This window comes from Arthroderma uncinatum, assembly GCF_011692745.1.
Source record: "Arthroderma uncinatum strain CBS 119779 chromosome Unknown scaffold2, whole genome shotgun sequence".
In the NCBI taxonomy this organism is placed as follows: Eukaryota; Fungi; Ascomycota; class Eurotiomycetes; order Onygenales; family Arthrodermataceae; genus Arthroderma; species Arthroderma uncinatum.
This window is the reverse complement of record NW_022983864.1, coordinates 2,642,157-2,669,647: the sequence shown is the minus strand read 5'-3', so window position 1 is coordinate 2,669,647 and position 27,491 is coordinate 2,642,157. Positions and strand designations below refer to the sequence as shown.

The 27,491-nt window shown below is 49.0% G+C and overlaps 12 protein-coding genes across 12 annotated transcripts; 6 read left to right on the top strand and 6 right to left on the bottom strand.

Annotated features, from left to right (window-relative positions):
* Positions 1 to 210: 210 nt before the first annotated feature.
* Positions 211 to 639, bottom strand: GIQ15_02785 (uncharacterized protein; the record flags this gene model as incomplete). Its single annotated transcript, XM_033550202.1, has 3 exons — positions 211 to 287; positions 397 to 502; positions 568 to 639. The coding sequence occupies 3 exons, from the start codon at positions 637 to 639 to the stop codon at positions 211 to 213; spliced, it is 255 nt and encodes an 84-aa protein (XP_033407363.1).
* A 356-nt stretch (positions 640 to 995) lies between these two features.
* On the top strand, positions 996 to 2,346 carry GIQ15_02784 (rRNA processing protein Ebp2p; the record flags this gene model as incomplete). Its single annotated transcript, XM_033550201.1, has 3 exons — positions 996 to 1,154; positions 1,231 to 1,972; positions 2,045 to 2,346. The coding sequence occupies 3 exons, from the start codon at positions 996 to 998 to the stop codon at positions 2,344 to 2,346; spliced, it is 1,203 nt and encodes a 400-aa protein (XP_033407362.1).
* Positions 2,347 to 3,014: 668 nt separating this feature from the next.
* GIQ15_02783 (uncharacterized protein) lies at positions 3,015 to 4,904 on the bottom strand (the record flags this gene model as incomplete). The annotated part of the gene is made up of 4 exons (XM_033550200.1): positions 3,015 to 4,043; positions 4,101 to 4,259; positions 4,323 to 4,657; positions 4,700 to 4,904. The coding sequence occupies 4 exons, from the start codon at positions 4,902 to 4,904 to the stop codon at positions 3,015 to 3,017; spliced, it is 1,728 nt and encodes a 575-aa protein (XP_033407361.1).
* A 349-nt stretch (positions 4,905 to 5,253) lies between these two features.
* On the top strand, positions 5,254 to 6,655 carry GIQ15_02782 (pseudouridine synthase; the record flags this gene model as incomplete). Its single annotated transcript, XM_033550199.1, has 2 exons — positions 5,254 to 5,329; positions 5,406 to 6,655. 2 exons carry the CDS (start codon positions 5,254 to 5,256, stop codon positions 6,653 to 6,655), a joined length of 1,326 nt encoding a protein of 441 aa, XP_033407360.1.
* A 1,037-nt stretch (positions 6,656 to 7,692) lies between these two features.
* On the bottom strand, positions 7,693 to 11,702 carry GIQ15_02781 (ankyrin repeat protein; the record flags this gene model as incomplete). The annotated part of the gene is made up of 4 exons (XM_033550198.1): positions 7,693 to 7,727; positions 7,785 to 11,168; positions 11,246 to 11,475; positions 11,629 to 11,702. The coding sequence occupies 4 exons, from the start codon at positions 11,700 to 11,702 to the stop codon at positions 7,693 to 7,695; spliced, it is 3,723 nt and encodes a 1,240-aa protein (XP_033407359.1).
* A 1,834-nt stretch (positions 11,703 to 13,536) lies between these two features.
* On the top strand, positions 13,537 to 14,209 carry GIQ15_02780 (uncharacterized protein; the record flags this gene model as incomplete). The annotated part of the gene is made up of 3 exons (XM_033550197.1): positions 13,537 to 13,955; positions 14,009 to 14,108; positions 14,165 to 14,209. The coding sequence occupies 3 exons, from the start codon at positions 13,537 to 13,539 to the stop codon at positions 14,207 to 14,209; spliced, it is 564 nt and encodes a 187-aa protein (XP_033407358.1).
* A 596-nt stretch (positions 14,210 to 14,805) lies between these two features.
* On the top strand, positions 14,806 to 18,028 carry GIQ15_02779 (WD repeat-containing protein 44; the record flags this gene model as incomplete). Its single annotated transcript, XM_033550196.1, has 5 exons — positions 14,806 to 14,953; positions 15,120 to 15,352; positions 15,506 to 15,681; positions 15,736 to 16,279; positions 16,340 to 18,028. The coding sequence occupies 5 exons, from the start codon at positions 14,806 to 14,808 to the stop codon at positions 18,026 to 18,028; spliced, it is 2,790 nt and encodes a 929-aa protein (XP_033407357.1).
* Positions 18,029 to 18,646: 618 nt separating this feature from the next.
* GIQ15_02778 (WD repeat protein) lies at positions 18,647 to 19,311 on the top strand (the record flags this gene model as incomplete). The annotated part of the gene is made up of 2 exons (XM_033550195.1): positions 18,647 to 18,718; positions 18,847 to 19,311. 2 exons carry the CDS (start codon positions 18,647 to 18,649, stop codon positions 19,309 to 19,311), a joined length of 537 nt encoding a protein of 178 aa, XP_033407356.1.
* Positions 19,312 to 19,887: 576 nt separating this feature from the next.
* Positions 19,888 to 21,323, bottom strand: GIQ15_02777 (ribonucleoside-diphosphate reductase small subunit; the record flags this gene model as incomplete). The annotated part of the gene is made up of 4 exons (XM_033550194.1): positions 19,888 to 20,492; positions 20,549 to 20,882; positions 20,956 to 21,213; positions 21,294 to 21,323. The coding sequence occupies 4 exons, from the start codon at positions 21,321 to 21,323 to the stop codon at positions 19,888 to 19,890; spliced, it is 1,227 nt and encodes a 408-aa protein (XP_033407355.1).
* A 1,066-nt stretch (positions 21,324 to 22,389) lies between these two features.
* Positions 22,390 to 23,576, bottom strand: GIQ15_02776 (mitochondrial oxaloacetate transport protein; the record flags this gene model as incomplete). Its single annotated transcript, XM_033550193.1, has 5 exons — positions 22,390 to 22,482; positions 22,542 to 23,159; positions 23,222 to 23,351; positions 23,415 to 23,489; positions 23,560 to 23,576. 5 exons carry the CDS (start codon positions 23,574 to 23,576, stop codon positions 22,390 to 22,392), a joined length of 933 nt encoding a protein of 310 aa, XP_033407354.1.
* Positions 23,577 to 23,876: 300 nt separating this feature from the next.
* Positions 23,877 to 25,164, top strand: GIQ15_02775 (WD repeat-containing protein 82; the record flags this gene model as incomplete). Its single annotated transcript, XM_033550192.1, has 3 exons — positions 23,877 to 24,035; positions 24,101 to 24,329; positions 24,383 to 25,164. 3 exons carry the CDS (start codon positions 23,877 to 23,879, stop codon positions 25,162 to 25,164), a joined length of 1,170 nt encoding a protein of 389 aa, XP_033407353.1.
* Positions 25,165 to 25,415: 251 nt separating this feature from the next.
* On the bottom strand, positions 25,416 to 27,173 carry GIQ15_02774 (uncharacterized protein; the record flags this gene model as incomplete). Its single annotated transcript, XM_033550191.1, has 1 exon — positions 25,416 to 27,173. One exon carries the CDS (start codon positions 27,171 to 27,173, stop codon positions 25,416 to 25,418), a length of 1,758 nt encoding a protein of 585 aa, XP_033407352.1.
* Between the last annotated feature and the right edge of the window lie 318 nt (positions 27,174 to 27,491).

The following is a 27,491-nucleotide window of genomic DNA, read 5'->3' as shown; positions in this document are numbered from 1 at the left end:
AACGTGTTTAAGCAATCCATAATCTCATAGAAGCGTAAGTCAAGGGACAGGCATCGTGGTATTGCCTCTTCAGGCGGGGTTTCTGGTGCGAGGCGACTGTCTGTCACAGGTCTCGCGGGTATTATTCATGCAGTCGTTTAGGGGCCACTGCTGGTCAAAATAAACACTTCCATCGTAACTTCACCCCGTGGAATCGGTAACATTATATCTTCAGGTAGACTGGGTCGATTCACGGGAGGAAGCAATCGAAGTCTCCAGTTCGTCAATCCGCCGTGACATGTCATCCACTACAGCGCATTCCAATATTAGCTCGCATTTTCCGAATGAATCGAGTAATGTCTGGTTCGCACAGAATAGACACTGGGTATTCAGTGATAATAGAAGTATAAGGCTCACATTTGCCTAGTATCTCCGATGAAACATTTTCGAACCGGTTTTGTAGCTGATCCAGCAGCTCGTCGACTGCAGTCACAAGCTGTTGAGCGCTGTTCTCGTCCGTCGACTTTTCAACAAATAAGATGTCAGCTAAAAGTTATAACAACACTCAATCGAGGTGTAATAACTTACCCCCTTCTGCGAACCCTGTTGATCGGTGTTGGGGGATGCGACGTGGGTAGAGTTTCGGTTTGAAGCGCTCATGTTTTCGACACTCTCTGAGCTGCGAGGCTATCGTTGACTATCAAGTCACTGGCCTGAGAGAAGTATTGCGAGTAACGGGATCATATAACGAGTCCGCGTCCTCGTATCGCTGGAAACTGCGCTTTCTCCCTCCCAACTTTGGCGTCTAAAAACGGTCAAGTGACAATCAGATAAGATAAGATAAGCTTATATTACTAATACACGCTAACTGTTTATGCTTTAGTTAGTCGCCCAAATTTTCTGAGCAAAGCAAGACAAAATGATAGCAAAAGTCCCGTCTAACATATAAGAACCAGTTCTCTTTTTCCGGGCAGGTTTTCTCTATAACTGCAGTCAAGGACAAGTGAAGATCAGCCATGGCGAAGAAAAGCAAGCTCCTATCGGCTTTGGATGCGCACAAGGGGCGCAATTTCGACTTAGAGCACCAGAAAAAACTGCAAAAGGCAGCAACCAAGAAGAAGCAATTGAAGGCGGCAGATGGTGAAGAAGATAAAGAAGAAGCTGCTGAGCAATTGGTAAGTAATGCGAGAAGCTTAGTGCTTTCAGACTCGAGATATAGGCTGCTAATATGTTATTTTGTTCCCCGCGCAGGAAGAAGATGTCACACAGCTAAATGGGAAGGCAAAGTCGAATGGCGTGAAGGCGAGAAAAGGGAAAAACGACGCGAAGAAGGTTGAGGCCGAAGTTGAGGAACAGGACGAAGATGAGGACGAAGATGACGATGAAGACGAAGACGAAGAAGACGGAGGGGTAGACACTGCAGGAAACGAGGTTGACGATGAGGATGAGGAAGACGAGGAAGACGAGGAAGATGAAGAGGACGAAGAGGATATCCCACTTTCAGATCTTTCCGGCGATGAAGCCGCAGACGTTATCCCCCACCAACGACTTACCATAAACAACTCCGCAGCCATTCTATCTTCACTGAAACGGATAACCGTCGTTAACGACCAGACAATATTCTCAGAACATCAATCCCTCACTTCCACAGAAACAATCGACATCCCTGACCCAAATGATGACCTCAACCGGGAGCTAGCATTCTATAAAGTCTGCGCATCTGCCGCAAAGACTGCGCGAACTCTATTGAAAAAAGAAGGAATCCCATTTTCGAGACCAACAGATTATTTTGCCGAGATGGTGAAAGACGACGAACATATGGATAAGATCAAGAAGAAATTGTACGAAGAAGCTGCTTCCAAGAAGGCTAGTGCGGACGCAAAGAAGCAGAGAGACTTGAAGAAGTTTGGAAAACAAGTACAGGTTGCCAAGCTACAAGAGCGACACAAGGAGAAGAGGGAGACACTGGAAAAGATCAATGACCTAAAAAGAAGTATGACACTCTCATCGTTTGTTCTTCTCGTCTAATGGATATAAATGCTAATATGATGTGCTTGACCAACAGAACGCAGAGCTGGCGCAGGCAGTGGACAGACAGAGGAGAGTGAGCTATTCGATATTGCTCTTGAAGATTCTAGCAAATCTGACTCGCGCCGTGGGTCTCGGGGCAAAGACGGTGAAGGGTCTCGCTCAAAGCGACAAAGGAAAGATGCCAAATTTGGTTTTGGTGGTAAGAAGCGCTTTGCGAAGAGTGGCGATGCTATGTCCAGTGGTGATTTGAGCTCGTTCTCTGCCAGTAAAATGAAGGGGAAGAAGACGGGTGCAGCGAAGAGGTTAGGGAAAGGTAGACGAGAGGCGAGACGATAGGGAATATAATTGCCAACTGCGTCCCTGAATTTCAAATAGCTTGATGTCGTAAAATAAAATAAAATCCCTTGTATCATGATAGACCATATATCCGAGGTCGGAAGATATATACCTTATAGTGATTAAAAATGGGCATGTTGCTACTAGTGTTAGAGAGAAAAAATGAGGACAAGGACCGAAGCTACAGAGGCATTGGTAGTTTACCTGCAATATAGACGTGTTGTCTGATAAAGTATTTACTGAGTGTATAAATACAGTGAATAATTAATCACCCCTTGCACATAGAGTACAACCTGTAATCAAAGATGTTCATCTTTGGCTTTATTGCCTTTCATCCGAAATGACATCCTCAGGAGGCGAGGATATCTTCTATCTATGGTCCAAGACAATGGAATTCCATTCCCGACGGCCCTGCTGCACAACGAGGTGCATCTTCCGTAGGGTATGGAGATTAGGGTATCGAGAAGTCAAGCATATTTTTATGCAAGTTATATATTTGGGCGGGTAGGCATCACCTGAATGCTGTCCTCAGTTCAGGTTCCCGATGCACTTCTACCTAATCGTTGGTAAAGGGCCTAGCGATAAGCGCATAGCTGGTATGGCAGGCGGAGCAAACCTAGCAAGTACTCAGAATTGTGTACAAGCACTTCGCAGTACTTAGTCGTCTCTCATGGTTTCGTGTTTGTGGTTGTAAGGTTGTTGGGATCTTCCATTATATCTGGAAGCGCAGTGCCACCGAAATCGCGGATACGGCTTAGAAGATTGCCAACCGAGGCGTTCACATTGAGGCGCTGTTCAGCGAATACCAAGTCGACTTTTGATTGAGTATCATCAGCGTGGACAAGGTTATGGTCGTCGATGGCTTCTTTCGATCGCTTCAATGTCGCTTTTGGTATTCTTTTACCACAACCTGGTACAGGGCAAACCCATGTCTCCGGCGGGATATGACCATTGGAAATTGCAGAAGTGTCGTTTTCGGCATCCTGGTCGGCTTCATTTCGTTCGGAATTGGAAAGGCGAGGCATGTTATTTACCTCCATATTCAATTGTTCATGCATCAGTAGCGATCCCCCCTTTGTCGGCGTATCGTCCGCAACTATGATATCTTCCATGTCTTCGTCAGAATCAACCGAGGCATAATCTCTGTTCCGTTTACCAGCCTTTTCAGATACTGAACTCATTTTTGGCCGAAGGATCGATTTGCGATTTCTTCTCTTGCGATTCTTTTTAGCAGGGACTTCCTCCTCCTCCTCTTCTGGCTCCGAGTTGGGAGATGAGGCCGAATCAGACTCGTCTAGGTCCTGCCGAAGCTGAAGAGGCGTGGCGCCAACAGGAGGAAGATCCTCCAGCTCCGCAACTTCTTTCAACTGTCGATATATTGCCTTTCGAGACCAGTCCAAGGATGGACTTTGCGCCTCATCCATAAGCCCCAAAACACTTCCTGCCCTGGAGTGCACGAGATTGGTTGCATGCTCTAATGAGCTCATTTCATATCTCTTCAGCAATTCCTCAGCCACACTCTTCAAGTTCAGCTTCCGCTGTGCTAGGAGTCCAGCATCTTTCATTCCTAGAATGATTTCGAATATAGTGTTTGCCTGGGATTTTTCCAAGTCCGCGCTGCGTAAGCCGGACGCATCGGCCGCATCTGTATGCAGGTCTCCGTCTTCTGAGTCCTGTTCTGCATCATCGAATGCGTCCTTAAATGATATTAGATTTTAAAGTAGGCACCAATTATAGAGTAAATAAGGTCGTACCGGGAACTCTTCACGTAGGTGAGCATAAACCAATGTATTTGGCCAGTCAATACCCTCCCTCCCCTGGACCATCTGCCGTATCAAAAATTCGTGGTGTTTGCGGAAGACCTCTAATGATTCTTCTACATCCTCGCATGCGCCGTGAGTGTGCCGTGTATACTATCGCCGGTTTAACCATTAGCATATCGGAACGGAGAACCAGGCAGATTATGAGTTACGAACCTCATCCAAGAGGAAATCCCATGTAGGTTTCCAATTCTTCCCTCTCCGTTTCCGGGGCTTATTCTGATCTACTAGGAAATATAGCAGATCAACGGCCTCCACGACATCGTTGAACATCGGCTTATAGCCCTTCGCAGGAGAAATCGAGAACCACCCCGCATCGCCGGCTGCCCAAACCCCAACTCCGCCATCGCCGTCTTGTCCGTATGCGTAGTGTGTCACATTTTGAATGATCACGCGTTTTTTAAGGTAGTCGCCGTCCAAAACTGCAGGATAACCGGACGTGCCGTCAGCAAGGAGGAAACACTTTGGAGGGGTATCCCAATTGTAGATTTCTAGGGCGGACGGAAATTATGAAGAACGCGCATCTGGCTTACCGAGTGATTCCTGTTCTTCATCAACATCGTCTAGCTGCCCGGTAACCGTTAAAGGGTTATCCGCCGAAGCAGAGAGGATGTTCGCATAGCGCGTCTTGCCAGGAATGTAGACCTTGACATCGTTCAAGGTGAACTCCTCCCAGTCATTTTCATCCGTCAAGGCAGGATCCTTGGACGCTAGAACCTTTTCTATGCGTGCTGTCATGTCTCCGAAACCACCATGATGGCGAACTGTCTCAACGCAAGGCCGCGATGCTCTGGAGAAATTGACGTCAAGATGTGACTGAGATCGCAGGCAGAGATAAACAGGTGAAAGGTATTGTAATTACTGTATATAATCACACTTATACCTAAGACTGTTCCAAATACCTGTATGTAAGTTACATGCTTAGAACTAAATCTTCTAGAGCTTCAAAGTCGCAGCTTCAATTCTTTACATCAAACGCCATTGTCCCGCCAATTACACTGGTATCCAGCCAATATTTACCGGCATCAGTCTATTTCAGACAGACCTTTTTACTGCTATAAAGATCTACGCTCCGGAAAACTTCTCGATGAGCCTTCGCCGCCTGCCGTTGAAGATTCACGCCGCAATGTCAGACGCCGCCAGGACTATGGACGGTGTTTTTGGTTAGTTTTGCTCGCAGGACCAGGTAGTTGCAGATTCTAGGATGATATTTTCGGATACTAATTTTCTGTTATATAGCTGTACACAAACCAGCCGATATTACTTCTGCACAAGTTCTCCGCGACCTTCAGCGACAGTTCAACCGATCAGAATTCTTCAAGCCCTGGCTAGAAGCCGAGCGCCAGAGACTAAGAGAAGAGCCCAATTGGAGTAACCGTCGTCGTGGGAAAAAATCGAAGTGGGTGGACGTCAAACTGGGCCATGGCGGAACTTTGGATCCAATTGCGACTGGAGTGTTGATAACTGCTATAGGCAAAGGCACAAAACAACTCAACAACTTTCTAGGATGCACAAAAACATACGAGGCCGTCGTACTCTTTGGTGTTGCAACTGATAGTTACGATCGTGTTGGGAAAGTCGTGAGCCGCGCGCCATACGAACATGTTACCAGGGAGAAAGTCGAGGAGGCATTGAAGAAATTCCGCGGTAATATAATGCAGCGGCCCTCTATATTTTCAGCACTGAAAGTGAATGGAAAGAAGCTCTACGAGTATGCCAGAGAGGGAAAAGAACCTCCAGTTGAGATTTTGGAAAGACCTGTCGAGGTTTCAAATCTAGAAATCGTTGAGTGGTATGAAGGTGGCTCGCATAATTATGTCTGGCCTACGGAAGAAGCCGAAGGGCCGGAGAAAGACGTTGCAAAAAAGATGCTCGGAAAAGAGTCTGCCATTCTGGCAACTGATGGCATAACCGTGGCCGCAGATGACTCTGTCGTTGCCAGTGAAAAATCAGAGCAGCCAGAAGGAATAAGCCACAAAAGGAAATCTCCGCCTCCATCAGATCCAACGGAACCAGCAGAACCTACAGAACCACAAGAGAGCACAAAGGAAGAAACGTCTGAACCTCCAGTAAAGCGACAGAAGCTGGAACCCGAAAATAAAGCGGAGCCAACCACTACTATCAACGAAGAGCTACCATCTACGACCACACCTGCAGTAGAACCACAGACGTCTCCCACACCACCTGCGGTGAAGTTGACGATGACCGTCTCCTCAGGATTCTATGTCAGATCCCTATCTCACGACCTAGGCCTTGCACTCGGAAGCAACGCAATAATGAGCGAGCTGGTGCGGACTAGACAAGGCGATTTCGAACTCTCTCCTGATAAGACCCTTGAGTATTCAGATATGGAAGCCGGTGAGAGTGTATGGGCACCTAAGGTGCAACGATTTTTGGAAGAGTGGAATGGCAAAGGTGCCCAGCAAGAGGAGCCACAGGCAGATAATGGACCTGCTGTAGCGGATGCTGGAAAGGAAGAAGAAAAATAAACACGTTCTCCGTGGGTTGCCGCTGTATATATTACTCCACGCACATGTTAGATAGTAGATAAGCATATGTAGACATTTAAAGCCAAGTTTATGCACGTATAAAAAGCATTGTAAATTCTTCACACCTAACACATTACGGCAATTTGGATAGCAAGTAGATACTTTAACGGCAATGCATGACTGTCTATATTTCCAGGATACGCTGAGTAGATTGAAAGGCAAACACAAAATATCACCCAGAACAAAGCACCCTCAAAAGCACAGGCTAAACAAAGATCAAATTCAACAGAGGAAAACAGATGGTATAATGAGTCTGACCCCGGCGATGGGATACAAGTGAGGACGCCAGATAGGAAAAGTTCTGAGATGGAGATAAGGATTAAGACGAGAGAGGGGGATCGAGCGAGAGAGCGAACGGCGGGTTATGACTAGGGCACAGATTAGGGAAGAACGCAAGGAGAGGATTCGATAGAATGATGACCCTGATTGTTTTTTTTTTAAGAAAATGGAAGAACACACAACTTGGTAACTGAAGGAGAATCAATTAGGAGATTAAGGACAGTGAGTAGATGGATAAAAAAAGGGAGGGGGTAGATAGAAGGAAGGTGAATAGAGAAAATTATATAATAGAAATACAAGGTAGATGAACGGAGTATGGCACAATGGTTTGATCCTGATCCCAATGCAGCTCCGGATCAAAGCCATTCCAAATTCCAAGAAGTCGAAGCTGAACCAGGGTATATCCAGAGCGACAAGGACAAGGAGGCCAGAGAGAGTAAGAAAAGCACCAACGACGGTCGACTAGAGGGTGGGAGAGATATTGTTGTGGAACTACCAAACAGGATATCATAATATCATAAAACTCATGAAATAAAAGGGCCGCAAAGCTCTGAATTAATCACTTGCGGGTGTACTTAGATCACGGAAGAAGGGTAGTTAAAAGGAAAAATCAAGTGCAATGAACGGAGGATGCGAAACGAGCGCAATTTTGCAGGGTGGTAAGCAAAGGGTGTTTGGTGTTTGGTGTTTGAGGGTGATTATTGGGTATAATTATGATGAGCCTCGATCAAAGCTATACAACTGATTAGTACCGTATTCGATGGTTAAGTAGATAGATTGGGGAACTTACTTTGAAGGGTAGTACTCTGGCCCTGCTTCGACTCACAGGCACATTGAAGTGTGTTTCCATCACAGAAGTCCAGAAGGATACTGTTGGGTAGCTCCTGTCTATCATGGTCTGGCACATATGGTCTTCGGAATTCGGAAAGGTGGTACCGTTTCACTGTATTTCGAGGATTTCCATCAATGGTGCCAGGAGTGAGGATCAAGTATCCTGCTTCATCGACACGCATGAATCTACGTTTCCACAATAGAGTGTCAGGGAATTGAACGTTGACTTCGCCTACATCGACAACATGGATCGGTGGCTGTGCGCTGCCGGTGGCTGAAGCTTCATCTATCTTTGGTGGCTGGATGCTTGCTGATGACGTCTTCTGATCCTTGGCCGTGGACTTTCGTCGAGAATTTGTAGTGATGGAAGACATACGCCGGATGATCCGAGACTTGCGGGATCCCTTCTTATCCTCCTTCGTTTCTTCAACGTTATCAACGTTATAGTGTGCAGCGTCGCTTGAAGAGTGAGAGTGCGAAGAGTCAAACTTTGGTCGAGACGAGATGGACAGTCTGCTACCTATGGCATCAGACGGAGGAGATTTTGGACCGCTGTAGGAGTTCCGTTTGGAGCCTGTACTTGAGCATATTGAATGGCGTTTGTCGGCGCTTCTGATACCCAGGCTAGACGACTGGAGACCTTTTTCTCCTCCCTGCTCAACTGTGATCTCACTGCGTTGTAGATTCAAGGAATTTGGATCCAGCTGGTCTGAATGCTCTGATGGCGCACCAGTTGCACCGCGAACAATTCTCGCAGTGACAGAAACAGATTTCGACTTGGGCCGAGTCACTCCGTTGACTTGTTTAGGATCATTATGTTTAGCAGCATCACCTAGTTGTGGTAGTGCTAGGTTGCTCGGGGAGGGCGAGAGTGATCCAGGTGATTGGGATATCGATGTTCGTTTTCGGAATTTCTCAAACGCAGAAGGTGATGCAGTCTTTGGTGGCTCAGGTCGGCTTGGTGCCTTGTCTGGGATCGGGCCAGCTTCACGACTCGAAAACATTTCCAGGGCCTTGATACGTTTCGATATGCCAGAGGAAACGTTTACCTTCTTCGCCACAAGGACGGGGGCGGACTTCTCGGACTCGAAGAATGCTCTGGACGAAGCAACACCAACTGGAAGAGCTTCGATGTCTGATCTTGCGGAGGAATTGGAGACCATGCGAGAACCGTTCCACCTGTCGACAGAAGGGCCTTTCTCGCCATTGCTCGTAGTAGGTGTGCGAGGGATAGCGATTGGTCGGGCTTCTTGTAGGGTCGCGCTGCCTAGCTCGTCCATGAAGGAATCATCAGATAGAAGAATATCTTCCTCGGAGTTGTTCGCGTTGGTTGGAATCTGCAGAGGGTCCAACATCGCAATTCGCTTATCCTTCTTCCTAGTTACGGCACTATCTTCGACATCTGACTGCCCAACCGTCTTCGAGTCCTCGCCTAGCTCGAGGTTCTCGATCGAGGCTTCGTTATTTTCCACATCGACGACACTGTTTTCGACCTGAATGATGGGCGATGGTACGCCTGCCGGCGATACATCTACACATGCTTCATCTTTTATTTCTGAGGCCCCGTTCGTCACGTCTCGCGGTGTAGGAGTGTCTGGACCAAGTTCAGAGTCGGAATCGGAAGGTACAGCGACTTGGGGAGGAGATAGTTCTGCCTTTTCGGTCGAGGTAGCGGTAACCTGTGGCTGTTCAGGTTCGGACTCCTTGACGACGTCGGGAAGCTCATCGGTGATGCTCGACTGTGAGGAGTTGGCGTATATGGTATGTTTCGAAAGGACGTCTGACTCGGTGTCCGACACGTTTCGAAGAGTTGAAGTAGAGCTTGTCGCAACCGAGGACTTTTCAATTGAACGCGAGGTGATGGAGGAAGAAAGGGAGGATTCGGGAGAGTCTTGAGGAACGATAGGGGTTGGTTGAGACGGAGGGTTAGGTTGCTCTACGGCGCCAGACTGCTCGGTCTCAGCCATCTGGTCTAGTTGTGAAGCTGGTTTGACGTCTGCCATCTTTGGCGCTGAGTATGCTACCGGCTTAAGGAGCTCCAATTCCTCAGGAGGTGTCTGAGGTGGTGTAGGTTCAGGGTCCGCCTCCTTTTCAGCAGCCGTCCGACCGTAAGCTTTCTTCTGCTCGAATGCTGTAGAAGGGTGCGACGGCGAGAGCTCAACAGCCGAGTCGGGTGTTGACGCCTCGGACGAAGGAGTTTGTACAGGCTCTGCCATTTCAGGCGATGTTGTGTTTTTTCTGCTCTCAGAGACAGCTGTCTGACTGAGTTGTGGTTTATTAGCAGCATCCTGGTCAATAGTTGGGCCCACAACCGTCGCCGATCCTTCTTTAGTGACAATTTGGTTGGGTATGTCTCCCTTATCCTTTTGCCCCTTGGCTTCTGGAAGGGGTTCTGGAGTTTTCTGTTCAGCCTTCTTTGGCTGTCTAGACATCTGCTGCTTCCGCAGCTCCAGGGCTCGCATCAATCGCTGTTTCTCGGGGGTCATTCCAATTGTCGTGGCACAACTTCGAATCGATCTAGGAGAGGGCGGCGCATGTCTTGAGAATGCTCCAATTATCATTGGTGGAGGGACCAGTAACGGAGGTACAGGAGGTGTTGTTCCTGAGGATTGAGGGTTTGCCTGGTCATAATCTGGCTGTGATTTGGGGCGTGATGTCGATTGTTTCCGGGACCGCATTCCTGCCGGCAATGATGCGACTGGTCGAGGTTCATAGGAACGAGTCATGGAGCCTGCCGTCTTGGGTCGACCGTTGGCGTCCATTGATGGTCGTGGACCGAGTCGTACCTTTGGTCTATGGATACTGATCTGATCTAGATCGCGGAGTGACGGCCTGACTGACTGTGAAGACTTTCGGGACTCGGCAAGAGGCTGGGATAGTTGGTCGAGCAGATGTTGTTGAGGGATGCCGTTGGCACGGCTGGCAGTGGGCAGATTTGGTACTGGAGGTAACGGTTTAGCTGATGCCGCTTCTGAGGAGAGCAAGATGCTACTTGTCCGGGGTTTCGAACCTCCATCTCGCAGCATATGGTGATTAGGCACCGCCGTTGCCTCTGACGTTCCGCTGAAGACACTTTCGGCTCTGCTATGGCTGGACGACGTTGGAGCAGGCTTGGACTGTTCCTCTTCATCTGATCCGTTTTCCTCTGCATCTTCGGTGATTTCTCCCAGCCGTCGTTGTCGCAGGGAACTGGTGGACGAAGTCATGGAGCCGGACGCGGTGTGAAGCAGGCAGGTAGAAGAGAGCGCATTTTCAGTGAGTTCCGAAGGGGTGGTGAGTGAGAATACAGTATCATGAGGAGAGAAGCGGTCTAGTATCGACTGGAATTGGACGGTGATTCGAGCTAGACGGCTAAAAGTCAGTAACATATAGGCCAGGGGTTTATTGGGTGAATAAACGAATATACATCGTCGTATTCACCCGCTGCTAAGACGAAGCCACCAAGAATAAAATCGAAAATACCTTGGATTAGTCTCGATATCCCTTCAGGCACATATCGGAGTATGATCTTTCGTCGACGATACTGTAGGAAGCCGTAGAGCGGTGACTTCTCCTCGTAAGCGCTGATGGTAGAGCGTATCTCGACGACGCCGCCTGTCCCCTTGTGAAGGAGAGCAACGACATCTCGAGACACATATTTGAGCAGGAACCTAACGCCGATGTTAGCGGATCTCCAACATTTAAGAATGCTTGTAGCTCTTCGACATCGACATCGACAAGGACATAGAATGCTTGTAATGCTTCGTCTTCGACATCGACACCGGCACCGACAAGCCAGCAGGCCAATTGAGGGCGAGACTCACCATCCTCCGGCCTCCGCGAGCGCACTCTGGTAGGACTCGATGATAGAGGGATCATCTAACCCATTAAGCGACATGACGGGTTCTGCATTGGAATGGGAGCTTGCAACGCCGGGAAGGACGAGAAGCAGCAGGTGTCAAGCAGTCACAGGCAAGACAAAGGGCCGCTCCGCTGCTCAGGGGCAAGACGCTGAGGATACGAGATCTATCGCGAGGACGGGCTTGAAGGCACTTTCAGGGAGAACGAGGCGAAGGAGAGAGGGAGGAAGAAGTGCGCGCGCAGGGAATTTGGGGGTGGGACCGCTGGACGTGCTGCCCCCGAACTAGCAGCTTAGCATCACCTTCGTCTTTTCTTTTCTTTTCTTTGACAGCAGGAGAGCAGGAGAGCAGGGACGGAGTCGGCGCCATACGCAAGCGGCAGACGGTTTCTTTCTTTACGGGCGGTTCCTACTGAGACAAGACGCTGTCTCGAAGCGCTGGAGATGGTGAATATCTATCCTACAGGGTATTCCCGTACTCAACCTCGTCTTTACATCGCACAGAGTACAGGCTAACTAACGTCCGGGATGCAGATCTGATGGCGGCCATACGCCAGATCAAAGTGACATGTCACCAATCTCGCCTCCAGAAACCCTGCTAGGCGAGCTATCTCGATGACGGAGGAGGAAGAACAAGAAGAAGAAGAAGAACGACTCAGGGGTTAAGAATAAGAATGATCCACCACTGCGCTAAAGTCGAATGCAACAGTCGCCATCTTGGAATATATATTGAGGAGTCGTATACTTGCATGCTGGATCCTGAAACCGGAACCCCTTTCGCCCGTGTTCCTGACCCAGAACCACTCTAGAAATGCATTTCGATGCCAGGAGGACATCCGAGCCAGATTACACAGTCGATACATACAATAATGTACCGTTTATACGGAGGCATCAGACTCGATTGGCTGGCTCCGGCGATCGACAAGCGTTGTCAAGGCCTCCCATGCCACGCCCATCTCTTTGCTGCCAAAAACTCCGGCTGCCATATCACCCCAATCGACGCGGTTTCAAGGGGGAATTGCTTTTTTTCTGCAACCGGCGCTGGCCATTGGTGCTGGTGTTGGGCCTCGACGTGTGCGACTTTTAAAAATAGGCACTCTGCCCAAGGGACGTCCATACTTGGATGCTCAGAACGCGTCCATGGGCTTAAGGCAGATTCGAAGGCATGCCAGATGAGGTGTCGTCGTCGTTCCTTTTGCCAGGCAGGTCTTCCACCTTCCCACCGTCCTGTCTTATCATGCAATCTCGATGGATGCCAGTTCAATTTTATCGTCGCCAGGGGAGAGCTTGAATCTTTTTAACAGCCTCCATCGCGCCATCGTGTGGGGATACCCCGGCTGGCAGCCCCCGAAACCCCAATATACAGTCAAACAGCACCATGCGCGGGTCTCACAGCCCCTCTAACGCTGCTCTTGCTACTCCGTACATATTATAGCGATCTTATGTACCAGGGTAAGGCGTGGGCAATGAGAGTAGGCCAAGTAACTAATCGCGGGGAGGCGTACGAGGATATATTAGATGAACGGTACGAAGTATAGCATGGATGTCGTATATTGACATCACGCTGGCCAGGGATGTCGGCGGCACATCTGTCGAACGGCAGACTAGCTGCATAAATCTCTTAGCCGACGAGCTCTTCCTTTCTGCTTATGGATACCAGCTCCGTCATAGGCAGGTAAACCAAGTAGCAACCCGGTGTATACTTGCTGGGTAGGACCGATGCTCTCATCTCTCCGGCGGCAAAAGCGTGGGAAACTCGGCCTAGAGATCCCACAGAAGAAACACGAGTGATGCGGGATACGTCAGTTTCACTATCCCAGCTCCCACAAGAGAACCAGACCAGATCAAGGAGTACAGACACTGCGCTGGCCCAATGTCGTCCCCAAGCTTACCAGAAGCTGCATCGCTCCCCTCCCTCCCGCCGGCGGCGCATATCGCGATCCTCAACACGCTCTTCGAACCATCGCAGCATCTCCACGACCTCGCCGGTCCGCTCTTCACGCAGCAGCCCTTCTCGTCATACCAGGACCTCATCGATGCCGTAAAGGGTCGGCTGGCTGCGCTGGCCGGTAGCGCTACCCAGCCCGGCAACAACGACGATGCGCGAGTCCTTTATGACATCCTAGGCTCGCATCCACGGCTAGGGGCGTCTCGCTCGGCCTCGCATCTCAGTGAATCGAGCAGGCGTGAACAGGCGAATCTTGCCTCGCCGGACGATGGAGATAATGAAGCTGATCAACTGAGGAAGCTGAATGCGGAATATGAAGAGAAGTTCCCCGGCTTACGATACGTGTATGCTCTACGCCGTGTAGTACGCTGAGTGTACTCGTATTAATTATTGCTAGGGTTTTTGTTAATGGCCGAGGGAGGGATGTCATTATGCAGAATATGCGCGAGCGTATCCAGCGGGGGGATCTCAAGCTTGAGATCCAAGAGACCATACAGGTAGTTTCCCTTTCCGAGTCTATAACGCCTATCTGCCTAATAACTCTTTTGTCTAGGCTATGTGTGATATTGCAAATGATAGAGCATCCAAAGCTCTTTGACATATACCTATCGTATCGAAGAGTAGCCATTGTTTATCTACAAACAGATTCACTTGATCTTTACAACCACTTCTCAAACAGCTTCCTTACCTTACAACAGCTCACTTTATCTTTATACAGCTTCCTTCATCCCTCAACATCTCGTCTTTTATCACTTTCTATCATCTTTCTAGAAGTGCCACGTGATATATGGCAAGGATTAGATAGGTCCCGTGATCTAACTGTTGATGACTAAGTATATTATGTCCCAAATAGGAAATTTACCACTGACTAAGCCGATGACATCCATATACAAATACATACACTTTTCCACCAATAAGACTCTAGTATACCAGGTATCCGTGTACTGTATGGTATGGCTTACGAGAGATCAGATAACCGGGAAGGGTTTATCCGCTCCGGTGTTTCCCTTCTTGGAAAAAGCCGTGTGATATTTACTTGCATCCCTTGAAATATCGTCCAGGATCAACTGGGAAAACGTCATGGGATACAAGTGATTTCTTACTTAGTCCACGCCATAAATATGACCGGCTTCCCCAATTAAATACGCAGCCCGGCATGGGGTTTATCGATCCTGGCATGCGGCTTTCTGAACGATGGCGGATGCAAAATATGCCACTTCCCAGACGGATCCTGCTGCCACGCTGCGCCGTGAGACATCGGAGGGCCTTCGGAGAGGCTCAGGGAGTATGGACGGCGCGACTATCGTGAATCAACCGCGACTAGTAGCACCTGGGGATGCGAGTAAGTGGCCCACCCTGCTTCGATATAGTTCGTGCTGGCGTTTGCCCGATCGGCGCGATTCTCAAATGTCTGGGATGATCCGCGGGCTGAGCCGCCAAGTAAATAAATGTACAATACGCCTTTCGTTGCGCTTCGAGAATTAACGAATCTTGCGCCGTACTACCAGATTCGACGAATGATGGCTCCCTCTACGCGAACAGCCACCAGAATGCGACCTCCGAGGGCCCGAAGGACGGCAGCGGCTCCTGGGCTCAACCGACCACCACAGGCGCGAGCCTCAGAACTCAGATGTCACAGATGTCACAGATGTCGGCATCCGGACGCCAGAAACAATTGCCTAGCTCTTCAATCTCTCGCTACGATACACAGGACCAGTCGCCTATTGACCCGTTATCCCAGGTACGTCATCGCCATATACACAGAGTTACAGGGATCTTTCCTTGCTGGGCTTGTCTCGTATATATATCTAGTATTTGAGAAGATGATACTACTTCTGCTCCTTACTTGCAGTTGCAACTTCTATAGCTAATGACTGTTATTTCTCCCGATCAGCATATCCTGAAGAGAACAAACACAGAGAGATCGCTCTCCGCCAGGGTCAGGCCGCGGCACTCCTTCGAGAATGAACCGCTAAACTCAGATGGCCACTTGCCACGACTCTCCGAAGACGGCCCGTCTCCCGCAAGAGCTGACGCCAGCGTAGGACAGTCGCAGACTAAGGATAAGAAGTAAGCTGATCTGCGTCTTAGCCGGTTGGGTCCCTGTTCTAATAGTTATACTAGGAAGGGAGTTTCGTTCCTAAGCCGAATAATTGGCGGGAAGAAAAAGGGATCAGTCTCGGAGTCAAACGATGATATATCGGAGCTAGGTGAACAACGAACTACGGGTTTAGATGGAGAAGTCTTTGCACACCCAATAGGGTATATACCACGGTACCCGCCTCCGCCAAAATATATCAAAGTACGGTCCAAGCACGCAAAGAAAAAGGCGTTCGATCGGCTTTTTCTTGCTCAGGAGCTCAGGGGGGCTCCGGTAGAGGCTGAACTGGACTCAACCGAAGCTGAAACGCATGCAAAGGGTAATAAGGCGGTATGGGCAGCAGAGTTCTCTAAAGAGGGTAGATACCTGGCCGTTGCCGGGCAAGACAAGCGTGTCCGGGTATGGGCGATTATTTCAAAAGCAGAGGACAGACATGCTCATGAAACGGATGAAGAGGCAAGAAACGGCCAAGCGGCTGTAAGGCTAAGCGCACCAGTCTTTAAGACGCATCCTATCCGGTTGTATGAAGGCCATACTGCTAGTATTGTTGACTTGAGTTGGAGTAAGGTACGTGTTTGTAGCTTCCTACAGAACGTGGCACCATGCTAATAATATGGCTATCTACAGAATGACTTCCTTCTTACCACGTCTATGGACAAAACTGTGCGCCTATGGCATGTTACGCGGGATGAATGCCTGTGCTGTTTCAAGCACGGCGATTTCGTCACCTCCATCGTATTTCATCCCCGTGACGACCGGTTTTTCCTTGCTGGCTCGTTAGATTGCAAGCTCCGGCTATGGAGCATCCCCGACAAGGCCGTTGCATACAGCGTGACCATTCCAGACATGATCACAGCTGTAGCGTTCACCCCAGATGGGAAATATGCACTGGCAGGCTGTTTAAACGGCCTCTGTGCTATCTATGAGACCGATGGGCTAAAACCGTTGTCGCAGCTTTATGTTCGGTCTGCTCGTGGAAAAAATGCCAAAGGAAGCAAAATCACTGGTATAGATACGATCGTTCAACCTCCTACTAATGAGAATGGCGCCGTGAAACTGCTCATTACCAGCAACGATTCCCGGATCCGCCTTTATAACTTCAAAGATAGGACGCTGGAAGCTAAGCTCCGTGGCAATGAGAATATGTCCAGCCAGATTCGCGCCAGCTTTAGCAGTGATGGACGATATGCCATCTGTGGGAGCGAGGATGGCCGAGTTTATATATGGCCCCTGGATTCTACTGAGAGATACCCGGACAAACGGCCTATTGAATTCTTTGAAGCTCACAACTCGATTGTCACCACTGCTATAATGGCACCTATCGCCAGCAAGCGGGTCTTGGGGACGACAGGTGATCTATTATATGACCTATGTAACCCACCACCTGTTACCTTGGTCAGTGCCGCGGCGTCAGTTATTTCAAGGGATCAGGGACGAAACGATGAGGAACCTGTACCACCACCTACACCACAATCCCTCCACCCACCCGGCCAGCAGAAAGCAGAGGAGTCCCCAGCATACATTGCACGGTCTGCACACCCCGGCGGTAACATCATCGTAACGGCTGATTACCACGGTAGAATCAAGATATTCCGGCAAGACTGTGGCTACCACAAACGTCGACATGAACTCTGGGATACGAATTCTACGTTCTCGAGGAAACTCCTAGGTCGTACGAACTCAGTATCCACACGACACAGCGTAGCATCCTCGATCGGAAAGGAATCGAAATCCCCCTCGGAACGGATCCTGTTGTGGCGCAACGCAGTGGTTGGTGGCTCTGATAACCGCAGTGTCGACAACCTTCGTGGAACCCTCGAGTCTGCTGGCCGGAGCGGTTCCCCTTCCAAGCCACGAAAGGAGAATGGCTCCGTGGATATACCCAAGTTTGCGACGCCAGCCTCGCCGGCCTCCCAACGATCCGGTGGTGGAACCTCCTTGCTTCACCCTAACAGCAAACCTCCACCATTGACCAAGTTCCTCAGCACTATTCAATCAGGAGGGGCAACCCCATACAGTCCCGGCACTGACAACGACGAAACCCCGCGGCCTTCTGAGTATAACGCGAATGGTGCAGACCAGAGCTATATATCATGGAATAAGGCCCAGGCAGACTCTCTGGCAAACACCAGTGGCCCCCCGCACTCTCTCTTTACGCCAGACGCCGGACACGCTAAGTACAGCAGCACGAATGCTTTGGCTAGCAACGACATTACCAGCGACGAAGATGGCGAGTATGAGGAAGAGCTGGGGTGCTCTAAATGCCATGGCACGAATTTTAAAGCTGCCCGACTCAAAATGGGGAGCAGAGGCTAATATGCATACGATGCGGCTGTGCAGCATCGTAACAACGCAACCAACTATACACGCCACTACTGGCATTGGATCTCTGCAACTTTTTGGCAGACTAGTCACTTTCTGCCATGTGAATATGGCTTCGTCTCGTTTTCTTTTTTCATTTTGAGCTCACTTTTGTATTTGTTTTAGGTAGATCTGGGTTGGTTTTGGCGAAAAATGCATAAAGGGTAGGAGGAGGTTGAAGCATGTAACTATATATGGATACAGTACATTTCTTGGCCGGGGAAGAGAAACCCTGTGTTTGCTTAGTTTTGGTTTTGGAATGAATAAATGATATACCAGGCAGCCAGCCATGGATGAAGAAAGAATGATTCCTCTTTAGCCTTGACCTGAAGTTGGTGATGATGTTCTATATAGAAACGGGTAAACAAGAAGTGTGGTGTGTTTGTCCTGTTTGCTTCCACTCACAAACCACAAAAAATGTCACCGACGTCACAGCGATAATCGAATTATCAATTCCACCGCCCACCTCGACAGAGAACGCCAGATCAGATATTAATTACCCACTGCCACCACTTCGAACGAAGGAGATATAGACGGACTTTTACTCGCTGGTCGATATCAGAGACAGTAGCCATGGTTTTCCTAGAGACGTCACAAGACTACCTCAAGCAGTCGTCGCTATTACTCGAAGCATACCCAGACACAGTACGTTGCGCCTCATTCCGCATACACGGTCTCTATCTATCTACATCTTCTCCAGGGAACACAAGAATAGAAGAGCAGAAATATAGCTCCCTCTCAACCCAATTGTAAAGCTAACCATGTTTATCTAGACCCGGATATCCACAAGATACTCCTACCCCAAAAGACCGTCCGCGAAAGAGAGAGCCAAAGCCAAGTCAAAAGCCACAACTTCAGAATCTACGGAGCCCACAGAAACAACCGTGACACCTGCAACATTGACTTTAAAGACATTTAACCCTGGCACAGGCATATGCCTAAAATATCAAACAAACAAGGCCGCGGAAGTGGGCAGGCTGATAGCTGGGCTGGGCAAGTTGGCTAGCGGGGCACCGATTGAGGATCTCGTACCGCAGATACCGGGGAAGTCTCCGGCTGGTGAGACTGAGGATGTTGATATGCTTGATGTCCCATCGCGGACTCTGGCGCCGTCACCCGTAAACGACGAGAAGGATGGGGGTAGTAGAAGTAATACTCCTGTTGCGGGTGGTGCTGGCGGGGGAGGCGGAGGAGGAAAATCGGCCAAGGGTAAGAAGAAGGGTAAGGGGAAGAAATAGCGCTATTAATTTATTATTAGAGCATGCTCCAGGTGCATTGGTGAAATATACCAGCCTTTACGATGGATGGATTATATATGATTAAATGCTAGGATGCTGCATTTGGGGGTGTCCTAGTCGTGGAAGATAAGCATATTTTGAAGTATCCCAAAATACCTTGGTCTTCAGATTTAAGAATCATCCAATTTTCCTAAGCACGAGACTTTTGGATGAGTTGCAACGCCATACACTAAGCCGAGAATATTGGAGAATAAATGATAAATGTACTGTTTTTATTATACGCGCATTATCACATTCCCAACCCATCCGAAGCGGACCTCCGCGTGCAAAACCATGGATATCCGCCTTGGATAAAATACATAAAAGATATAACCCACAAATCCAAAAAAAACGCCGAGCCTGCATGAACATCAAGATAGGAGAGTAAGAAAGGAAAAAGGTATTAAAGCATCAGTGGTCTATGCTTGATAGGCGTGGGAAAGTTCGTGTAAGGATATTGAGAAACGAAGAGAAGAGATAAGAGGTCGTAGCATGGAGGGGGAATCATTGAACGTAGAAAGGCAAGGGGCGAGGCGTTTAGAAGTCTTCGTCGAATCGGAAGGCTCCACCGTTTTCATCCTCTTCGGTAGACTCTTCTTCCTTCTTAGTGCTGGCCATGACGCCAGCCTTCTGGTAGTCACCAACACGCTTCTCGAAGAAGTTGGTCTTTCCAGCAAGGGAGATGTTGTCCATAAAGTCAAAGGGGTTGCTAGTGTTGTAGAACTTCTTGTTGCCAAGAGCCACAAGGAGTCTGTCGGCAACGAACTCGATGTACTGGCACATGAGCTTGGAGTTCATGCCGAGAAGGGCGCAGGGGAGAGCATCGGTCAAGAATTCTTGCTCGATGCCGACTGCTTCTGTGATGATGGCCTCGACAGCGCTGGGGTTGGGGCGATGGTTGAGATGAGAGAATAGAAGGCAGGCGAAGTCGGTGTGGAGACCTTCGTCACGGGAGATGAGTTCGTTGGAGAAGGTGAGGCCGGGCATGAGACCACGCTTCTTCAGCCAGAAGATAGAGGCAAAGGAACCGCTGAAGAAGATACCCTCGACGGCGGCGAAGGCAACGAGACGCTGAGCAAAGGTGGAATCTTTATCTTGGATCCATCTGATAGCCCAGTCGGCCTTTTTGCGGATGCAGGGAACTAGCGTAATCGTTAGAATGATGTCACAAGACGGGCAAGGCAGCTGGATAACATACTGGTGTCGATAGCCTCGAAGAGGTAGGTTCTCTGCTTCTGCTCCTTGATATATGTGTCGATGAGGAGAGAGTATGTTTCGGAGTGAATGTTTTCCATCATGATCTGGAAGCCGTAGAAGCATCGAGCTTCGGGAACCTGAACCTCGCCACTGAATCTCTCGAGGAGGTTCTCGTTCACGATACCATCTGACGCGGCGAAGAAAGCCAAGACGTGAGAGATGAAGAATCGTTCATCGTCATTGAGTCTGTTGTTCCAGTCGTGGATATCCTTGGACAGATCGATCTCTTCAGCAGTCCAGAAGGAGGCCTCGGCCTTCTTGTACATTTGCCAGATCTGGTAGAGTCAATTGACGCGTTAGCCACCAAAAAAACCACTTTATCGCGTAACGCGTCACGAATTGCCATACCTCGTGATATTTGATGGGGAACAGGACGAAGCGCTGAGGGTTCTCTTGGAGTAGAGGCTCCTCGGCCTCGAGTTCCTTGGGTGTTTTGGCCTTGACGACCTGGGCCTCAGCAGGCTTGGTAGACTGGATGTCAACCTTCTTCAGCTCCGGTTCAGCGACGTCGGAGGAGACGGGAGCGTTCTCCTTGTCGGGGAGGTTCAACTTGAGTGGCTTCATAGGCGTATCGTTCATCTTGAGCTTTTCTAGCGAGGAGGCAGTCTATATCAATTGGAAGTAGTCGCGTCAGTAAACCACCCACTTTAAACACGCGTTAGGAGGGGCTGACGAGGGCAACATACCTGCTTGGAGGGAGTAGATAGGGTGGCCATTGTGATTGTAAGCGTGCTTGACTCGAGTAATCGGTTAGATATCGAGAAGGGGAGAGCTGGATGCTTGAAGATTGTTGATGGAGGAGGAAGAGCAGAGAAACCGCGGATGGGAAAGCTCGCTCAAATAGTTTTTGCCCGGAGTCGCGCTAAGTCACGCGACCACGCGCCGGAGCGCGATAGCTTAGTCATAATAGGCTGTTTGTCTTGTTTGCATCATACAAGATCTTATCTGATCAAGATAAACCCCTGACCGAGGGCGCGTTATCCCGGTCAAGATGCAGGTCAAGATGCAACAAGATGCACCAAGATGCGCTAAGATGCAGACACGCCGCAAGGCTGGGCCAGTAGGCTGCTCGTCGGCGGGCTCAGGGGTCTCAGCCAACACCCCACCGCGCGGTTTCTCGGTCTGAGTGGCCAGACGGAGGCTGCTGGTCCGCTGCGGGCGTCCATGGGCTTGTTTACTATGGATCCTACGCTGGACGCGACTTTGCCTTCCAGCTTGTCAACTGGCTTTTCAGCGAGATGACCGATCCGCGTCATCCGCCGCAGCCAGTTCGGCTTGCATATCTCGGCGGAAACTGGTTTTACTTGCATTTATGACCGAGAGCTGACGCGACGCATCGGACTATGGCTTCTCCACACGTTGTGGTCGAAATATTACGCTGGCTACGGAGTACGGAGTACTGATATTGGAAGTACGCTTTCCGCTAGCTATGCAATCTTCGCGTACCCTGTAAACGGGAATTTTTTAGATTGGTTGAACTCAGTCTTGTTCCTGCATCCATCAGCCTTCCGAACTTTTATAAATGACGTGTTTAAAATATGGCATATATCAAGTATTATATCGAGTAAAGGGTATAATATTATCTCATTTTCTTTTTTTAATAAACCGAGTTTATTTTAGCATCTATCTGATATCGGAAGGCGGGAAGAAAAACCATCTATATCGCCCTTCCCCAGAGGAAGATATTATCTACTGCAAGGAAACAACGCTGGACCTGGGAGAACAAGGAGACAGTCTATATATACATGGAGAGATGTGAATATACAGATAGAGCAAGGCCATCTATATCCAAGCCCTTACGGATTCTGGCAAGAAGCTGTCTTCGGCCTTCCGCATGAGAATGGTACATTGTTCCATAAATGTGAGTGTCAGGACCTAAGGCATGTTATGTCAGTATATGGCTGGCTACTGGAGCACAAAGCTTGGAAACTCACTGTATGAGGTACGACACGAGCCAGATGAGCAGATACACCCTTATAGATGGCAAAGAGTCCCTCGGCCTTGATTGTCTTCTTGACACAATCGAATACACCATTGTACAGGTTTCCGCTCTGGTTGTACATTCGGGACATGATAGTGTCTGGAGGATGCATAGCAATGCAGACAACAACACCACTGGCAGCGCTACTTGCAAGGTGCAATGGAAGTCCCTCCTCCATGCCCAGATGACGTATCAGGTTGCGTTTGGCAAAGAAGTATGTAGGCAGCTGGACAGCACTACCGAAACCCGTTCGGATCATGGAAGCCATGGCACCACGGTATAGTCCGTGTACACCCTCACTGCGGTATATCTTCCGCAGTCCATCAGATGAACCTTTGTAGTCGTGCTGTGTGCCGACTGGAAGGGATGGAGAGAAGGATTGCAATCTCGTCTTTACCAGGAAAAACGGTGATGCAACAGCTGCACCTATGACACCCGACGTCGCTCCAGAGAAAATGTTTATGGCCATAGACTGAGCCTTGGGGTCGTCGTATATGGCCGAGGTGATGCTCTTGCGCATTGGTTCGTAAAATGAGAGACGGCAACCGTTCAGCAGGAGTTGGTATGTGTACTGCAAGCAAGGATCGGTCAGTTGTCGATTGCGGAAAGCATCTGCAGAGCTTCAATACATACAGCTGCGTCAAGGCCGCGGAGTAGACCTCTTGGGCCTTCATTCTTTAGAATGACAGTGATTCCATGAAACACGCCCTTGTACTGTTTGGCGACATCCTTCTTCGCCTGCAGCTCGCCTTGTAGTTGTAATCTTTGGTTTCATCATTAACTCCCTTGAGCTTCAACCGGCAAATGGAGAACGGGTCGGTATTACCGGATCTTGACTGTCTCGAAGCTGTGTGTCAGGGTGACAGCACCACAAGCGGCCAGGCCACCGGCAAGAAACGCTCTATAGTCCAATTGAAGTCAGTCAACTGCATTCATTTATTGTATTCTGTCAGCTTTCGCGACAAACCTACCCAGTGGCGGTGGACATTCTTCCTTACGTCCGGATTCGTAGATCTAAGCAATTGGATAAGAAAAAGAGGTACTGAGTGGAGAGGGTGACTAAAGGAAAACAGAGGAACTAATAACGAGAAGCCTGCAGAGACATCGACATAATCCTTATCGGCTCAACAGCTATGTCGATAGAAAGAGAACAGAGCATGGGGGAAAGGGAATGTCTACACTTTAAACCCGACCTCCCAATTGAAAATTCCAGCGTATCAGCTGAAGTTTTAACTAATTCCACGGGGCTGTTTCGGCCGGCGGATCATTGTTTATCCACAGCTGGCAGATGGATATCAACGAGACGATCAAACAGTTTCAGCCCTCGTCCACAGGCAAAGCAAAGAAAGCATTCTCATACGTGGCGACGATGGCGGAACAAGCAGTCGCCCCTATGCAGCCGGCAGAGAAGGTCTCGGATGTGATCAAGAATTATAGGGCGTCAAAGGTAGGTGTAAAGATGTGCTAAGCTTGGGGGTTGACCGCAAAGCTAATGGCAGCTCTTCCTTGCAGGCATTTAGAGGCAATCCCAAGTCAGATAAGCAAGTAAATGTCACTTCGCTGGACTTCGATGACCAGGGAGACTATCTGGTCGCCTCGGGTGACGATGAGATGATACAGGTATTCGATATCAAGGAGGGAAAATCTACAAAAACCGTCCCGAGCAAGAAATACGGCGTACACCTGGCAAGGTTCACACACCATTCACGCCAAATTCTCCATGCGAGTACGAAACTTGACGGTATGACCTTTGGATTCTGCTGTTTGCTTTGGTACATATTCTAACGACTGTAGATTCACTACGACTTCTTGATCTACACAACGAGAGCTACCTTCGATATTTCACGGGCCACACGGATAAAGTGACTTCTCTTGCCCTTTCTCCGGGATCAGACGCATTCCTATCCTGCTCAAAGGACGACACTGTTGCTTTTTGGGACCTCAACTCACGGAATGCCCAGGGCAAACTTAAGCTTGCAACTCCCTACCTTGCTGCTTTCGACCCATCCGGAAGTGTCATAGCTATCGCTTCTCAGTCAACCTCTTTTGTCCTCCTATATGATTTCCGAAACTACGACAAAGCGCCCTTTGCGACGTTTGATCTCTCGCCTCTGGAAGACAGATATGCCCCAACAACTAAGGGGCGAGCTTGGACCCGCCTTGAATTTTCGAATGACGGGAAGAGTCTTCTCATCGGAACCGATTACCATGGCCACTTCGTACTCGATGCCTTCGAGGGCAATCTGAAGGCATTTTTGGTTGGTAAACAGGGCCCAACTGGACGTGCAGCACCAGTCTCTACCACCGGAAAGCCGCCTGGTCAGGGAGATGTATGCCTCACACCAGATGGGCGATATGCAATTGGAGGTGCAGGAGAGCAGCCTGATACGTTGGTTTGGGATTTACATCAACCTCCGGATGCGAAAATGTTTCTTGAACCAATGACTCACTTGCCTTATTATCGATCGAGGACGGTTCTCGTACAAACCAACCCAAGATATAATATGTTTGCAACTGCGGATAGAGAAATCGTCTTTTGGCTGCCTGAAGACGGTACAAAGACGCCTGACAAATGAGCTCCACATGCAGAATGATACACTCACGCGTTCCAGGGACAACAGATGGCCGTCCTTGGCCACACCAGCATTAAAAGGAATCTACAGGACCGGGACAGTTTGCCAAGGTGACATAATTGTCGAATATTCAATTCTTATTTATTCCCAGCATTGAAAAGGAGCCATTGATATGTCTCTATATTTACGAGGTCACGCTATATGCTGCATCATGAATCATCATCTTTTGCTAAATCCGAACGCCATCAATGCGGTCAAATGGCCCTATTACTATCTTTGCCGATCAAACTGCGGGCAGTATCGCAGACCCAGACGGTTGGGCCACAAACCTCATCATCATCGCCGCGTTGCTCCTCTATCCACCCTTCAATCTGTTTTATGACAGTTCGGTTGCTCGATATCGTGGTCAACCCAGCCGCCCATCCATAAAGGAACACGCTTCTGTTGATGTCGCTGAGCTTTTGGGCAATATGGCGAGCAATAAATGGAAGAGAACCGTCCTTCCAACCCCGATCGATATCGACTTGGGAGTCCACCACTTTAATCGGAAGCTTCCAGTCGAGAGGGACTGTATAATCAGATAACTCTTGGAATTTAGATATCAGGACACTCCTGTCTGACACATCAGTGTCACCCATCAAGAGCTTTGTTCGCTCCTTTTCTTTTGGCGTTCCTATTGTGTCAACGATCTCTTGCATTCTCTTAGCTGCCCTCATTGTACAGACGAGATCCCTATCTCCTGTGGCAGGCCATAACTCGGAGGGTAGCAGCTGCTTCTGTGCTTCAAATTCTATCTGTCGATTGATTGCTGGATGATAGGATGGTAGGCACTCGAGGTCGCGCGTGTGCGATAGGTCGGACACAAATGCCAGTAGCAGGGTGCAGTCGACATTCAAGATCGGTGTCATATGTGGGAAAGGGTTTGGGAGCAGGGACGAGAATAAAGCGGCCGGGTCATGAATAGCAGTATCAACGGGTACTTCGCTATCTACCACGAAATCGAAGCTGGGCGCTTCAGACGTAGCACATTCAACAGTAACACCGACCTTACGGACTTTACGGATAATCTTATCAATTTCGGCGACCTGTCCTTCCACAATCTTAGGTAGGACCAGCCTGATGCGCGGGTGTCTATATCTTACACGCACCTCAGCGGCAGCTTTCTTCATGTCAACCGCCAATTTTAGAATTTCGATCATGTCATCGTCGTCTTCACTATCGTAGGCGTGCATTTTAGGTGTAGAACTGGTTCTACTCCCATCGTCGTCGTCGTCATCGGAGTCCGAATCCAGGCCAATCTCCCACCCCTGTTTTGCAAGATCAAATAGCAGCCTATTCGGTGTGACTGTTGATACTTTGACCCATTCCTCGCCATTGTCAGCTACAATATCAATCAAGACCCCTCGTTTGTGCATTTTTGTGTCAGGGTTTCCCGTTTTCGGCTCGGGGTTGGCTTTAATCTCCGGCTCCTCGACGTCTGCAGCCAGGTCTTCATAACCGTGTTCCAGGGCACGTCTCTTGTTGTTCTGGTAAAAATAGAACTTTTTATTAAATGATATAATCCCGGTGCAGGTTGTCTTTGCCACTCCCCATACGTTGGCGTAGAATGGGAAATTCGATGACCGTAACGAATGTAGCACTTTCAACTCGGCCTGACCCAGGCCTTCTTCCTCACTGTCTTCATCTTCCTCAGGATCTCTATTTTCACCTCGTGTCTCAATTTCCCCAGTTTCTTGTGCTTTGCCGGCATTCTCCTCTGCATCTTGGGCAACAGCCTCCTCTGCCTTTGCCGCCAACCTCTGCAACGATTTCAGTTCCGACTGAACGATAGATTTAAACTGCCGTAGTTCGACAAGATGTGGCTTCCCAATCGTTACCAGGTACGATTGGAACGATGAGAGCTCAGAGAGTAGTTTCTGACATTGTTCAAGCAAAAAATATGCTAGTTCTCGACTACTCCTCGCACGTTTGCTGACAGGCTGTTGTTTGAGGGCCGCCGAAGTATTGTCCATAATTATCCGTCTAATAAGTGCATAAAACAAAGCAATACTTAATAGCAACGACAGGCCTCAGCCAGAATTTTGCAAAGTGAGAGAGAGAGTAAATGGTTCTTCCTCATGTTACTTTTCCTGGTGAGCGTGACGCATTTATTTCCCCATGTCACGTGGTGATAGCCTCATTCAGCTAAAAATATATGGATCTTTACGTATAAAAAGAATGGCGCTGGGGAGGCCAAGGACGTCTATGGTAGGCACTTCTGAAGGCGATGTCACTTGCGGCTACTAGTGGTATACCTTCTTTAAAGACACATTCCCGGGATCATGATGGTA